The sequence below is a fragment of the Gracilinanus agilis genome, chromosome 1 (assembly GCF_016433145.1).
Source record: "Gracilinanus agilis isolate LMUSP501 chromosome 1, AgileGrace, whole genome shotgun sequence".
NCBI classification, from domain to species: Eukaryota; Metazoa; Chordata; class Mammalia; order Didelphimorphia; family Didelphidae; genus Gracilinanus; species Gracilinanus agilis.
Genome location: NC_058130.1, coordinates 631,411,011 through 631,427,383, shown reverse-complemented (window position 1 = coordinate 631,427,383; position 16,373 = coordinate 631,411,011). Strand labels below are relative to the sequence as shown.

The 16,373-nt window shown below is 37.9% G+C and overlaps 1 protein-coding gene across 4 annotated transcripts in view; it reads right to left on the bottom strand.

Annotated features, from left to right (window-relative positions):
- Positions 1–15,961, bottom strand: part of CIBAR1 (CBY1 interacting BAR domain containing 1) — a 44,144-nt gene extending 28,183 nt beyond the window's left edge. For 2 of the 4 annotated variants that reach the window (XM_044668413.1, XM_044668420.1), the window contains exons 1-5: positions 15,837–15,961; positions 15,138–15,372; positions 14,076–14,144; positions 12,874–12,975; positions 8,864–8,869 (exon numbers count right to left, since the gene is read on the bottom strand). In XM_044668413.1, the coding sequence (XP_044524348.1) occupies positions 8,864–8,869; positions 12,874–12,975; positions 14,076–14,144; positions 15,138–15,372; positions 15,837–15,862 (438 nt within the window). In that variant the 5' untranslated portion in view covers positions 15,863–15,961. The remainder of the gene's footprint in view (positions 1–8,863; positions 8,870–12,873; positions 12,976–14,075; positions 14,145–15,137; positions 15,373–15,836) is intronic. The other 2 variants (XM_044668407.1, XM_044668401.1) reach the window with 2 other exon arrangements.
- Between the last annotated feature and the right edge of the window lie 412 nt (positions 15,962–16,373).

Genomic DNA, 16,373 nt, shown 5'->3' with positions numbered 1-16,373 from the left:
TTAAATCATTAACAAAGTGATGGCTGGCAAAAAATAAAACAAGCAAAAAACAAACAAAAAAACCACGAATCCAATAGGGGATTTCTGAAGCTACTTGGTCCAACTTGGATCTGTGTAAATTACTTGATATTCTTGAGTTGCCCTACTACGCTGGTGATGATGACGTGTAAGATTATTTACTTGAGGATCTAGAGTGATCTGGAGAAACCTACTGTTTTTGAGATTCAGAATAAGAAACTGTCTTAAAAAGCAACAGCTTATCTGAGATAACCATGGAAACAAGTGTCCTGGGATACCTGATTGGACTATGGTCACATCAGCCAGTGGCTCATTTCATACCAGCTCTGCTGGTTTCTCTAGGATAAGATAACCAAAAGATCTTATGCTTCACAAAAACATCTCATCTCACACTTGCCTTCTCTGGTCCCACTCTATCTCTGTTGGCTTGAGTCATTTTGGAACTTTTTGTTATCATTTAATATTGATGAGGCACCTGTTGGTGGGTGTTTATTCTAAGCTTGGGAACCTGATCATTTCATGTTTATCATACTAAAGAATGTTATTATTGTACCCCAAAAGAATGTGCTAGAGATGTTTTTGTTCTCCCCTGTATCTGGAAATATATAACCCCCCTGGTTCCTCTCCACCCACACCACTGCCGATGCCTTCCTGGATCAGTCCCTTCTCTTAAAATTATTTAATCTGCTCTTTGCTGCTTTCGAACAGAGTCCTTGGAAATAGACTGAATCTCCACATGCACATACATATCCTTGTTTAATAAAGATTAGCTTGATTTTAAAGGTATATCATCCCTTGGTTATCTTCCTGTTCTGGGAAATGGGACAGAGATCTCCAGGTGTCTGTGTTTGTCAGTGCCCCAAGGTGTTTACTCTCTTTGGGGGAAAGAGAGACCTAAATTCTGTAGAGTTCATGCCTCAATTTACAGACTTGAACAAGAACTCCTCCTACAAGATTTCCAACAAAAGACTGGCTAGCCTTGGTTTGAGGCCCTTGGAGAATCCTATTACCTCCTGAGGCAGCTCAAAAAGAACTTCTGATGTTCTTTGAAAAATTCCAAATGTTAAAAAAGTTTTTCTTTGTATCAGGACAATCTGACTTTTTGCATCTTCTACCAATTCCTTTTTTAATTCTTTCCTTTGGGTCTAAGCAGAACAAACCTAATACCTTTTTCATTTGAACATCATTTAAATAGTTGATAGTTCTCATATTCCCTTCATCTTCTCCAAGATAAATGTCTCCAGCTATGGCTTGATCTTAAAGGATTCCATCATTCCAACTGTCCTTTAAATTCTCTGCAACTTGTCAATGTTTTCTAAAATGTGGGGTCTAGAACCGAACAAAATACTCCAGGAGATGAACAGAGAGCATCATGCAGTGGTGGTATCTTCCTAGTCCTGAGGCAGGCATGCTTTTCTTAATTACAGCCAAGACTACATTAGCTCTCTAGGCTACCATATCACATTATTGGCTCATACTAATTACAGCTGCCAGAAAACCTTAACATTTTTTTCTGACAACCTGTCACTCAGTCATCTCTCCTCAACATTTACTTAAAAATCTGATTTCTTTTTTAAAAAATTAAAGTTCTTATAAGACTTTACGTTTATCTCTATGAGCTTTTGTCCTTTTAGACTCAGCTTGATATTTTATCCCAAGTGATGGTGAACCTTTTAGAGACTGTGTGCTATGCCCCCTAACCCCGCAGTGCCAGGTATGCCCTGCCCCATTTCCCCAACCCCACACAGGGGAAGGAGAAGCACTCCCATTGGGCTGCTGGGCAAGTAATGTGAAAAAAGGTTGTCAGGTATGGTGGGGAGCAGCTCCGCCAGAGTCTCTCTGCCTTTCTAGTAATGAACTCTGGCAGGTGACAGTGTACATGCCCACCACAGAGAGTGTGCTGAATGCCATCTCTGGCACAAATGCCATAGGCTCACCATCACTGTTCTAGGTTGTCATGACAAGACCTTTTGGGATCCTATCATATATAATTCAACAGCTATCTTTCCTATCTTCGTCACTTATACATTTGATAATCATATTGTTATTTTTAGGTCATCAATAAAAATGTGATATAGAACAAGGCTAAGCAAAGACCCCTAAAAACTACTTTCAGGACAATACTGAACCATCAAAGACTTTGTTTAGTATCAGCATTCAACGTAACTGATTGATATGTTCTACTTTCCTCAACTTTTTTCACAACAATAGAATGAGATTGTATCAATTATTTTCCGAAAATCCAGGAAAACTGAACTACAACATACATCTCTCTAAGCAGTTTACTAATGAAAAATAAGAAAAAAGAAAGGTTTAGACAGGCATGCCTTGCTAATCACTGCTTTCTCTTAATGTTCATTTATCGTTCCTTTAGTTTTAAAAAGTTCCATTTTAGAGTTTTTCCTGGAATGAAATCCAAGCTCACTGCACTAGAGTTGGGAGACTACACATTTGTTTTTGAAAACTTGAATAACTTTTCTTTCCTGTAGTACCTCTATTCTCCAGGGATAGCAATTTTTAAATCACAGCTATTAGTTCTCTCAATACAATGGGGTACAGTTCGTCTAGCCTGGGTGACTCAAACTCACTGAGAGCAATGAGGTGCTCTTTCCACTACTTCCAACTTTGTTTTGGAGAGTACTATATAGTCCCATAGCTATTTCTGCTCAGTTTTAGACCATAGAAAGATCATTCTCTTTGGCTTAGGGAAAAGAAACAAGAATTTAACCTCTTTCTTCCTGTCATCCATCACCATTATCCCATCTACCTCACAACAACGCTAGTCCAGCTTTTCTGCAGTGAAGCAATAAATGAGACCTTTGGTCCTTGCCCATCTTGGTTCACCTTGTGCTTTCATTCTCCTAGGCTATTCTTATAGGCCTGTGACACTATTTTAGCCATCTTTTGTAGTCTGCCCTTACTTCTACATTCTGCATGCCATTTAAACAAAATTATTCTCAATCTAACACCAAAAGTAGCACATTTCTATAGACAAGGTAGAATAGAAAGAGGATATGTAAAAATGATTCTCTATTACTTTAAGCTTTAGTATGTGTGTATATACTTTCAAAGTTGTCCTACTTGTCTGTTTCTTGCGGAATGTCTTTGTTTCCTTATTGCATTTTTAAAGATACTTCAATGATGCTTTTTCTTTTTGAGCAGTTGTCAATAGCTTCTCCCTTTCCTTCCCCTACCTCCCAACTCTCATAAAGAGAAAAAAAAGTCCTTATAACAAATGAGCATAGTCAAGCAAAAACAAATTCACCTATTTGCCAAAAACATATTTCATTTTGTACCCTGGTTCCATCATTCATCAGGAGGTGGGGCAGCATACTTCAAAGCTGGTCCTGTGAAATCATGGTTGGCCTATGCATTAAGAGTTCTTATGTCTTTTGAAGTTGCTTAAAAAAACTGAGCTTGTATATAAATAGTTTTAAAAGTTCTATTTTCCTTTGTCAGTTCATACTGCCAAAGATTTTTAAAATGTGCATGAACTACTGAAGGAAACTTATTCTGTTCTCAATTTTTAGCAACAAGGAAAAAACTATTTTCTAAGTGAAAATGGTTATCTTGAAAGGATGTTGATAGGAATGGAAATTTCTCTCATTTTATAAACGAGCTACTATGTTTTTGTACACATGGATCCTTTCCTTCCTTCCTTCTCTTTTTGGGGTATATCTAGGTCAAAGAATATAGGGGGCATAGCCCCAAAAGTTGTTTTTCAGAATGACTGGACTAATTCATAACTCTCACCCCCAATTCTCTCACCCTTTCCAACAATTATTACTTTGTGTTTGTGTTTTTTTGTTATCTTTGCCAATCTGATAGGTGTGAAGTAGAATTTTAGATGCATTTTATTTGTATTTCTCTAATTAATAGTGATTTGGGGCATTTTTTCCATATTATTGTTGATCACTTGGATTTTTTTGAAAACTAATTTTCTCTTAGGCACGTCTCTTGCTAGTCTTCTTAATGTGTATTCTTTATATATGACTGAATCTTCTTGAGCCATATTCTTATCATATTTCCTATAATATCAGAATAATATCAACTGAAGATATTAAATGAGGGTCCTTGCAGAGGGCTCTTTGTAAGATTGCTTTTCACCGTATGCTTTGTGCCAGTGGTATACAGATAGCTGAGGCCATGGATTTCATTACCAACTTCTTCATCTTTGGACTCCTATGTAGGCACTTTCATTCTCTTCTTCCTATAGCCCAATTCTCTTCTATACTATCAACACTAGTGTGTACGTAAACACACATATATATATGTATACACACATACATATATAAAAAATAAAAATTGATTACATTTGCAAGATTCTGGGCAAATATATTTTAACAGCCTTTATTAGGTGAATATTGTCTCTGGCTAAGAGGCTATAATTCTACATTTTGAGTTATGATTCAGAAACCCATTTCTCATTCTTAGACACCATCTTAACCAGATGCTCATTTCCAAAACCAACCTCAATCAATAGTGGAAAAAAGCACCAGTGTTTTTAGGGCCATCAGTTTCTTGCCCAAGGCTTCATAATTCTTAGCAATATGTTCTAGAATTTTTCTGGCAGAATCACCTGGAAGCTCACACACTTTTTTTTTTTTTAAGCTGGCAAATTCCCAGCTTCTATACTCCAAATCCCTATCATCTACTGTCTTTATCTGCTATGACAAAAATTCTTTTCCTTTGCTACCTCTTTCTATATTCTCATCCCTATCCATCTCAGTTTTATCTTTCCACAATTTAAATCCTCTTTTGGCTTCATGTTCCAATGATTCCTTTGTCATTTTACCCTCTCTGCATCTTCTGATTCTCACAAAATAAATGGCATATTCTAGAAGAATTTCCAGAACTGAGTACTTGAGTATTCTTATGTCACTGAAATTCTTCTAAAACTCATCTTTGATTCATAACTTCTGTCCCTTCTACATCTCAGTTTCACTCTTTTTAAATCTGCTTTTCACCCCGAGGACAACCTCTAGTTCCTTGGCATCCCCCTATTCTCCTAGGGCATTCTCTCTACTTGGGACTCACTTTCTTTCCCCTTCCAGTTCTGCCTCCATGAAAATATTTTAATTTTACACTGTCTTCTTCTCTCATAGCCTTGGTCCCTCCTTGTTCTGCTGCTGCTAATCATGTCTTGTCAACTACAACCCTGGGTTGATTGCAATATCCACCTTCTCTGTTCTATTCAAATGCTGTTGAATACTGCTAGAAAAAAAAGTCATAATAGCTAACATTTTAATAGTGCTCTAAAATTTACCTAACACTTTATAGATATCTTATTACAACCTCACAAGAACCCTGGGAGGTAGGTGCTATGATCATCCCCATTTTACTGAATGGGAAATTTGAGGGAGATAGAAATGACTTATTTTTACTGAGATCTAATTGCAGCACAAGAACTATCATGCTCACTGAAGCACTTGTCCTGAAACTTTTCTTCTTGAAACTTTTACACCATCCCTCTCTCTCAATGGAGGACCATGACTCCTACTTCACTGAAAAAAATTTCAATCAACTCTGTTTCCCTTGATACCTCAAAATTTCTCTAAATCTGTCTTCATTCTATACTTCTTTGAGCTAGTCTCTGTGTAAGAAACTTTTTTGCCAAGGCTAATGAGTTCATCTTATTGCTCAGTCCTTTTCTTCACTGATCTCTCCTTAACTACTGACACTTGAATGTGCCCGTTTCTTCTGCCTTTCTTAGTCTCTTTTAATAATCCATTTCCTGCCTACTAGGCACAAATATGCCCCAAGTTTTTTCTCCAGGTTCTCTTGTTCATTGCTAAAGATTATGAAATCATGGGAAAAGAAATTAGAGATCTTAGGAGCAGATGGTATTTTTCATAAATGCTGCTGATCAAAGGAAATAATTTTCAGAAGAAATTGGCACATATGGCAAGTAAGCAGTAACTATCAGTAAGTGAACAGTGTTTTAGAATGAGGTTTGGATTTTAAGATCATAGCTTAAAACATAATGACAAGCTTCTGGTTAGGGATGGAACCTATTGAACAAAGGCTGTTAAGAAGGTATTTGCAGATAGGAAGTATGGAATTGTGAAGAGGTGGTCTTTGGACTCAAGAGTCTAAGAATCTGGGTTTAAGTCCTGTCTCTGACAAATACTGGCTTCCTAACCCTTGCCCCAAGGTGACAGGCCCAGGCAAATCTCTAAGACTTGAATTTGCAAAACAGTAACTAATCTTCATGGGTAGATGGAGCTTCTTCACCAGGTAATTGCTTATATTGCTGAAATTATAGCTTTAGACCAAAAATAAAAATTTGCCTAGAGTTTTACATGTCTAATCTTTAAAGTGAGTCTTTAAAGGAAAGTGGTGGGAAAATTACCAACTGGCCTTATAAAACACTACATACAAATGCACCAATTCTGGGTGACATGCTAGGTGAATTTGAGAACTAAACCCAAGGAGACAACTTTGGCTTCATTGATAGACACTTGGCAGAATAATACCCATGCCTAAAATGTGTTTAGGTAAAAAGGAATGGGGGAGACAAAAAGTATTCAATTATTTAAAGATATGTTCATGTAAGCAAACCTAGAAATTAGAGGGCAAAAGCACAGTAGAGAGTACTTGAATGAAGATCAACATAAGAAACAGAAACAATGTCAGGTGAGTATGCTACAGCTTACTTTGCCAGAAAGAGTTACTAGATAAGGAAGCTGATAAAAGACCACAAGGTCTGGGATGTAAATATGATATAGTAGTGGTGAAGAACATAAATTAGCTATACATGTTTAAGCTCTTTTTGTGCCAAAAGCAGAGCAGCTAATAATTTTACTTTCTTTAGTGAGGCAAGTGCATCCTTTGTGAGATGAGCTCCAGATTTTGGGAAAATATATTGCAAAGATTTCAGAGAGACTAGAGACAGGATTCAAAAACACAAGCTAGAACGCCGAGTCAAATATATCAAGATGAAATTTCACAGATATAAAATGTAGAGTTAGGTTCAAAAAAATAAACTTTACAAAGATGGAAAAGTCTTGGCTAGACAGAATTTGTCTAGAAAAGATGTATAGGTTTTAATGAGTCTGAAACTGAATAGAAGGCAAGTGTTACATGGCAAATAAGAAAGCTAATGTTATTTCAGAAGTGTTAAGAAAGGTCAAGGACTAGGGAGGTTATGAAAGGAGTATTCTGCCTGGTCCCAGCTATGTGGGCCAAGCTTAGTTGTTTCCTTAAAAGGAAAAGAAGGTGAGCATGAGACTTGACTAGCCTAGGGGGCTGGTCCCCTAAGGGCATAAAATAGATCAACCTTCAAGGAGCCAGGGACCTTCAGACCTGAAGGATATACAACAGCCATGTGAGCCACCTTGCTAATGAGACTGGTTATTATAGAAACGAAACCTGCACATTCTTGCAGAGTATCTTTTTCATGCTATAGTTAAGCAGATCTCTTTTTGTACATTGTTAAATGGCCCACAGCTGTTTCGTTTCATTGTAGTCTTGAACCTCCACAACCAAACTGGCCTGAGTCCAGCCAGGCCTAAAATAGAAATGGAAGTCCCATTATACTTTGCCATGAAGAGACTTTTTCTGTAGCATCATATTCAGTTCTGGGTGCTATACTTTAGAAAGCACATTTAAAAATCAGAGAATAACAAGAACTCAAGCTGGATAATAAAAGACTTCAAATTGCCATGTAAGAATGGATTTAAGAAACCAGAAATGTTTAACAAGAAAAGAAAACTTCAGAGGGATATATCTTAAGAGTTGTCAAGTAGAAGAGACACTAGATTTGTTTTGCTTGGCACAAAAATAGAGTTAGAACTGTGGGTATAAGGATTGTCATGTAGAACTGGCATTTCACTTGTTCTGAATGGCACTAACATATACAAATAGAAGGAATAGGAAGAAGCTGTTGAGAACAATAAATGCATAAAATTTCAAGAAAAAATTTCTGACCAGTAGAGTTGTACAAAAATAGAATGGGCTGCTTTTACAGGGAGTGGAAAGGTCTTCAGGAAAAGGCTGAGTGACTACTTATCAGGGACGTTGGATTGGATTATTCAATCCAACTATCCAAGTTGGACTGGAGTAGCTGCTTTTAAATTCTCATTGAGATTTTGTGATGATTATAATGCTGAGGACTGAGACTGGATCAATGATTTCATTAACATAGGAAACTCCTTAATGATGGCTGGTACCTTCTCTACAACTAAACAGTCTTAAGAGAGTTGTCTAAGGTATTGATAATTTTAAGTGACTTGCCAATGGGCACTAAGCCAGCGTCAGAAGTGGGAGTTGAGGCTGATTCTCTAGCTGCAATATCACACTAACTTAAAAAAAAACAAACAAATAACCTCACCTTTTGTCTTAGTATCAGTTCTAAGACAGAAGAATGGCAAGTGCTAAGCAACTGAGGTTTAGCAACTTGCTATGGGCCACGCAGCTAGGAAATGTGTGAGGCCAGATTTGAATCCAGGGCCTCCTCTCCAGGCTTGGCACTCTATCCACAGCTTCCTGGCTGCCCCAACAATAACTTTTATTTAGCACTTTAAAAGTTTGCAAAGAACTAGAAATGTATCATTTCATTAGATCCTCACAACAACCATGTGAAGTAGAATCTAGTATCACCATTTTACAGATGAGGAAACTAGGGCTAGGAGGAATTAAATAATCTGTCCAGAGTCACATTGCTAATGACAAAGGCAGATTTTGAACTGAGGTTCTTTTTGACTCCAACTCCAGTATGCTATCCACTTCCCTACCTCTCAGAGTAGTTTCTACAGTGGTTTTAAAAGTAAATGTGTGTTTGTGATAAAACTCAAAGGATTTACTCTAATGATCCATCTTGAGAAACACCACGCGATTTACCCACCTGTGACTGAAATTGTCTATAAAGGAAAAAAAGATTCTCAAATGGAACATAAAAATAGTTGAAAATTTTAAATTAAAGTTATGCAATCTTAATCATGAATAGTTCAGAAATATCATGATAACTTCTAAATATTATTTAAAAATTGGATGATACATATACCCATGAAAACATAAGCTTATATTAAAATCAATTAATCAAAACATTCTTCTCTATTAAAAGCCTGGGTTTCTTCTGAATATAACTCTGATACAGAAAACCTTTCAAATACAAGGAGGCAAATTTGATGTCATGACTGTCCCTGAGACATGAAGGGATAGGGTCCATAACTGAAACATAGTTAGGAGAAGATCAGGGGGAACAGTATAGTATATATTAAATATAAAGATTCATGTGAGAAAATCAAGCTACTAGAGTGGAAAGCACAAGGAAGAACATCTGCGTAAAGATCAAAAGTAATACTGTTAAAAGAGGTGGTACTGTGGACAATTTGGATAGGAGGTAGAAACAACAATTCCAATATGGATGCATGACAGGGAATTTCAATTATCCAGATATCTACTAGAATCTCTCAGTGCCAAAAACAGAGCAATTAATAAATTTCTATATGCTCCTAAATATAAACTTGACCATCAAAAACTAGAAGAACTAAAGAAGGGGGTACTTCTACTCTGGCCCTGATTCTCACAAACAAGGACAGAGTAGTTACTAAATTGAAAAGATGGGAATATTGGCATGGGGGGAATAATCATACCATCTTACAATTTGTTAGAGAGAAGAGAAAATCCAGGTATGTCTGACATATACCCCAGATTTGGGAATAATTTTTAAAGGATTCACTGAGAAAGGATAGATAGGACCCCATGGCCTAAAGTTCTATTGGGAAAAGATAGGAAAATTTCAAGAATTTAAAAAAATAAACAAAAAGCAAAACCCAACCAATTCGTTATACGGTAACAATTCCAATCAGAAAGAGGAGGAACTATCCAAAGAATTAATGTGAATGAACAGGAACTCTGAGAAATATACTTAAAGTAGACATTGAGAGAATATAGAAACCAGAAGAGGTGATTAAAGATGAAATAGAAGTTTGGTATGACCTGGTACCTTCCTGGTAAAAATAGTGCCAGAGTATTAAAGCTCAGAAAGGTGGATGAAGAATTAAGGACTGTATTTTCCCCCCAGCTCTTTTGAGGAAAAAAAAAAAAAAAGGAATATTAATCAACAGATGAATCCAGGGGTATGCTGGGGCTGGCTTGAATTCACTTATGAACCAACTGCTAAACTTTCAGGGTGAGCATTTATACTATGGAAATTGGCAAGAGCTACTAATCAGATCTTGATTTATTGTTCTGTTGATTTTCTAAACTTAAGTGATAGAAAAAATGTGAATAATGTAGATCAAACTTAAAAGTGTCATGTGTATTTTTTTCCTGGAGAGCTAGTTGTTAAAACATTCATCAGCTCATTTTAAGTTCCTTCTTCTTCATTTCCTATCACTCTGATGCCTTCTGCCATGTTCCCTTTTTCTTCATCTCACATCATAATGTGACCTTGCTTGTTACCAAGGCTAGAGATTTTATCCCATCCTGTCTTCTCTAATAGATTGCCCCTCAGTCATTCCAACTCTTGCTTATTTTCAATCTCTTCCTCTCTACTGGTTCATTTCCTATTGTCTATAAACATGTCCATCCTGAAAAAAACCCATACTTAATCCTTCCATCCCTCTTACCTATTGTTCTATATCTCTTCTCCCCTTTGTGGCCAAAATCTTCTAAAAGGCCATCTATTTTCTCTCCTCTCACTCTAATGCCTTAAAATCCAGTTTCCAACCTCATCATTCCACCAAACTACACTCTTCGAAGTTACCAATAATCTCTTAGTTGCTAAATCCAAATAGCATTTTCCTGACCCTCATTCTTCTTGACTTTCCTGTAGCCTTTGACACTGTGCCACAATTGCTCTTGGTCCTCCTCCTACTTCTCTGACCATTTCTCTTTGCTATATCCCATTCAGATTATACTCTCTAACAGGATGTATCCCCCTCAGGGTTTTTACTGGAACTCTCTTCTCTTCTTCCTATGTACTATTTTCGCTTGATGATCTCATTTCTCTCATGTATGTAATTAACATCTTTATGCAGATGATCACTGCAGTGGAAGGGGTCTGTGTGGCTCAATGAAACTATGAGTTATGCTGTATAAGATTACCCAAGATGGATAGGTCATAGTAGAGAGCTCTGACAAAAGGTGATGTCGTGGAGGAGAAAGTGGCACACTACTCTAGTATTTTTGCCAAGAAAATACCATGAATAATATTAAAATCATAAAAGAGATGACCTTAGAAGATTAGCCCCTCAGGTTAGAAAAGGGGTCCAATAGGTTACTACTGGGAAAGAGCAGAAGACAGTAAGTAGATGCATCTGATGATGAAAACGAAAGACTAATATTATATAGGAACTTGAATGTAAGATTTATGAACCAAGGTAAATTGGATGTGGGCAAATAGGAGATGGAAAGATTAAAAATAGAAATCTTGAGTGTCAATGAACTTAAGTGGATGGGATAGGAATTAGTGAGTTTAATTCAAGTGATCACTACACACACCATGTGGGCAAGACTCTTAGAAAAATGGAGTAGCCTCCATATTCAATAAAAGGGCGAGAAAAGTAGAACTGAGGTATAATTTCAAAAATAACCAAATGATATCTGTTTAATAACACAGCAATACAAGTGTATGCTCCAACTGTTGATGTCAATGACGCCGAAGTTGATCAGTTCTTTGAAAACTATGTCTTCGAGAAATAACACCCAAAAAAGGATGTCATATTTATAACAGGGGATTGGAATGCTAAAGTAGGAAATTAAAAGATAATTGGAATGAATGGCAAGTTTGGCCTTGGATTAGAAATTATTTTCAGAGATGGGGGACTATGGTGTGGAATACTGCATATAATGTATAGATTTTTAAAAAAGCTTTTCTATATGCAATGGTTTGGGGGTTGAGAATGAAGTGTTAGATAGTGAGAAAAAATAGGTAATATTAAAAATAAAAGAGATACAAATTTTAAAAAGTTTTTAAAAAGGGAGACAAAAACTAGAAGAGGAAAGAAGACACGAGTATTGATTGCTCTGGTGCTTTTCTTTTCCTCTCTATAGTCAAGCAGAAAGCAGCCAAAGACTATTTTCTGTTCAAAAATTTATCAATAACAAAGCATATTCAAGAGGAAGGCAGGTAAATGGGAAAACCTTTAATTTTATTATGGAATTCTTATTTTTTTTTTAACCCTTGTACTTCGGTGTATTGTCTCATAGGTGGAAGAGTGGTAAGGGTGGGCAATGGGGGTCAAGTGACTTGCCCAAGGTCACCCAGCTGGGAAGTGGCTGAGGCCGGGTTTGAACCTAGGACCTCCTGTCTCTAGGCCTGACTCTGACTCCACTGAGCTACCCAGCTGCCCCCTGGAATTCTTATTTTTGATAATTTTTTTTCCACCATGGGAAAGAATCTTTAAAATTATTCTTAAGTTTCTTAAGGAACCTTGATTGGTTGCAGAATAGGTGCCTGTTTCAAAGCTAGTATTTAAAAAAGTATATATGGGACTGTTATATTTGGAAAGGTTTTTCTTCTCAAAAAATAAGCATAAGGAAAATTATGAGAATGGACAAAAATAACAATGTTCTTTAATTGACTTTAGCCAACTCATATACAATTACAGTTCTATAAAACAATTTTATATTATTAGACATCAAATCTCCATGGCTCATGGAAATCCTGTTGTTTTTAAAATAGTCACCAAACAAAAACATGTAAATTAAAAAGTTTTCTAGAAACCCTGTGGAGAACTGCCTAAGGGAATCAATTAAAATGTTTTTGTTTTTTTTTACAATTAATAATTTCTGAACTGGGAAAAACCTATAAAATACTTTTAAACCCAAATGTCAATTTTTCAAAGGAAATTACCTTTTCATCAACTAAATGACAAAATAATTTTTTCTTCAAAATTGAAAGGATACTATGACATGCCGATCTGATGGATTCCGTTGACGCGTCCTTTCTAGTTGAGTTAACTGCTTAGCTTCTCGACTCTTTGCTGTTAAAGTTGCTTTGAGATCATCCTGTAGACATATTTACTTTCTGGTAAGTTACTGCCTTATTTACCCTTTAACGTGGAGCTATAATAACAGGAAAAATCCCTTGCTTAATATGAATACTTTTACTAAAAGAATTCAGACTTGCACACTTTGCACATTACAGGTTTACAAGGCTCTTCTTTCCTTTTACAAAAATAATGCCAATACTTTAATAATTATCGATATCATTCATGTAAAAATACAAAGTTCTTTTAAACATTCAGATCACAACTCTGCTTTGCCTTAGAAGATGGCTTAATGAGTCACTGTCTCAAAGGTAATTTCTAGGATGAAAAGAGTCACTACTTGGATACTAACTAGTCTCTTGATGGTGACCCTTTTCATCCTTACCTCTGCTGCTCTAATAAAGTTAAAATCCAGGCTTTGCTACCTGTGTCACCTCAAAAGTCACTGAACAGTTTCTGGGTCTCAGTTACCTCACTGATAAAAATGAAGGTTATACTAGATTACACCTCTAAGATTCCATGGACCTCAGACAAAATTCACATAGTCCACTGCTAAGCCTTTTCAGGTTTGTAGAACCTGAGTCTATGCTCCACAATGATTGTCTTGAAGAACTTAGGGTCACCTCACTACAGCCAAGTAGGGCTTTAAGGGAGGAAGATGAAATGATATAAAAATAATTTTACTCAATAATTTTTCTTTTATGACTAACCTATTATATTATAAATTATTAATATTAAAAATATAATTATTAAAATATTAAAGTATACATAAATTTTTGGTTAATTTTCTGGAATAAAAAAAGGTGTTCCAAAAAATCAAAGAACAGTTTTAATAGCTTTAATTGCTTAAAACTGTACTAAGATTTTTGGAATATGTTCCTTACAATATAAGAATGTCTTTCATTTGGATAGTTTGTAAATTTGAAAATGTTTTTTGAGAACAATGTTTCCATACAAATTCATTTATTTACAGGCAATTGTCTTTAAAAATCTTTCAAAAAGATACTTGACCCCTCACCCTCCATTCATGTACTTTTCATAAAATGACTATTGGCACATGTGTATGAATAGCTCTTGCCAGAACAGCTAGTAACAGAGAGTAGAAATTTATATACTTACCCGTTTCATTTTCACAATAGTTCCATAACTTTTCAAAGGTTCAACTACTTTGGCTTCAAGTCTTTCAACCTATTGGCAAAGATAATAAAGTATAACTGAAATAAAATATTGGAACAAAATACTTTAAATTAAAAATTAAATCTAGTGCTAATTTTATCTGAGTACAATCACTAGATAAATTAGTTTTTTAAAAAAAGAATGCTAGGGCAAGATAAAGGGTAGGTTGGTGAGAGATTAAGGGAATGCCTTAGTCTTAGCCTGCACTCAACCACATACATTCTTTAATCCCTTTATTCCCAATCAGAGTTGTGCACTTTTTACCTATGTACCTTTTCTTCTGTGCTGAAAATTTGTGAAAAGAAATGGAGAAATCCAGGACAATCTCTGGAGTTTCAGGCTGCTTATAAAATACTATAAGCAACCAGAGGCTCAAAAGTAAAGTGATTTGCCTAAGATACCAGACCAGCTCACTTCACCTTGCTATCTATAGCTCTGCCTGGACCATCACTTCTAATCTCATCATCATATTGATAACTCAAGCCATGGATACTACCCTCCTTCCTGTCTCCTATGGCTGGAGGGCTGAAGGGTAGAGTACTGAACTCCTACCCAAAGCTTTCTTTGTAGAAGGCAGAAACTGGACTCCACTTTGCATCTAATGATCTTCCTGGTTTCAGCTCCAAGGAATGGAATGTACTCCCCCGCCCCCCCCCCCACCTCTCATCTTCCTTTTTTTGTGTTCTCTCCCTCCATTAGATTGCAAGCTCCTGGAGGATAGGAGCTCTCTTTTTAAAATTTACACCACCGGTTCTTGGCACAGTGACTGGCAAATAGTAGGCATTTAAAAATATTTCCTGAATCACATTTATGAAAAAACCAGGCTCTTTCCACTACACTCAACTGTCATCTTTCTTAGAGTTATTACCTAGTATTATACCATATACTTATAGTATACATAGTATACACTATAATACTATATAATCTAAATATTGTTACCATCAATGTAATAATTTTTTAAAAAGTCCAACATTTCCATAGCGAGGTTCTCTGATCCCTTCCTACCTCAGCTTGCCTATAATCCTGAAGTTTGGCAAACTCATCAGCAAAGTCCTTCAGCCCATGCTTCAGGTTGGGCGTCTCGGTGGCTGCGTAGGCATTAATTTCATTCACTAGGAGATCAGCTTTGTCCCGCAGCCGGGCCGTTTTACGCACGTACGCCGCGAAGATCTGGCACAGCTCCCCAAAGTGCTTTTCCACGTTGGAGACCGCATCCTGCAGCTGTTTGGTCTGGGCGTCCCTGGAGAGGGCGGTGACACGCGCACACACATGCAAACGCAAACACACACACAGAAGGACTCGCGGGGCTCCCAACCGGTCCCTCCCCTTCTCTCCCTCCTAAAAAGGTGCCTATCCCTTCCCTCCTAGCCCAAAGACAGCTCTAAGGCCTCTGGAACACGCGAAGGGCCTGAACCAGGCCGGCCGGTCTGGGCCTTGGCGTGGCCGGACATCGGATGGGCCCTCGGCCCTGAAGGGACACCCTGAGGGCCTATCTTGGGAAGGGAGGGAGAAAAGAAGAAAGAGAAAATGAAGGGAAGGAGAGAGAAAGGAAGAAAAAAAAGAATCTACCCGCCTCCCTCCATTCTGTTCCCCAGCTCCAGGGCCTGGCTCGGGCCGTGTCTCCGTCATGGAGGAGTTAAGGGGTGGGGGTGGGGAGGTGTGTGTGTGTGTGTGTGTGTGTGTGTGTGTGGGGGGGGGGGTTACCGGTTTTCCAGAGTCCGCCTCAGCATGTCGCCTCGCGAGCGGCCCGGGACCGCGGGATGGAGCCCGCAACGGGCCCTGCGGTGGAGCCGCCGCGGCACGAGCCGGGACGGGAGCCCGCGCGCGCGGGCTCGAGAAAGGGGAGGAGGGCAGGAGCGAGCCCGACCCCCGTTCTGCACACGCGCGTGCGCTCCCTCGCAGAGCCCACACGTCCGCCCCCTCGGTTTCTATGGAGATAGAGCCAAAGTGCTTGGGGGGGGAGGGGGGAGGCAGGGTAGGAGAACTGGGAAGACCATGTTCCACTCCCACTCTTCTGACTGACTGAAACAGGATGGAGGCCAATGGACTGGGTAGAAAGTGTGAGAAAGAGAGGAAGGGGCGACGACTGAAGAAGCTAGGTCAAACGTTAGAGTTCATCCTTGGTCTAATCCCTTCCCTGACAGGCGAAGAAACCGAGACCTAATTAAGCCGTTGGCTCAAGTTTACGCCAGGAGTTGAGTGGAACTTGGTCTCATCCATAACATTTTCTCCATCACTTTC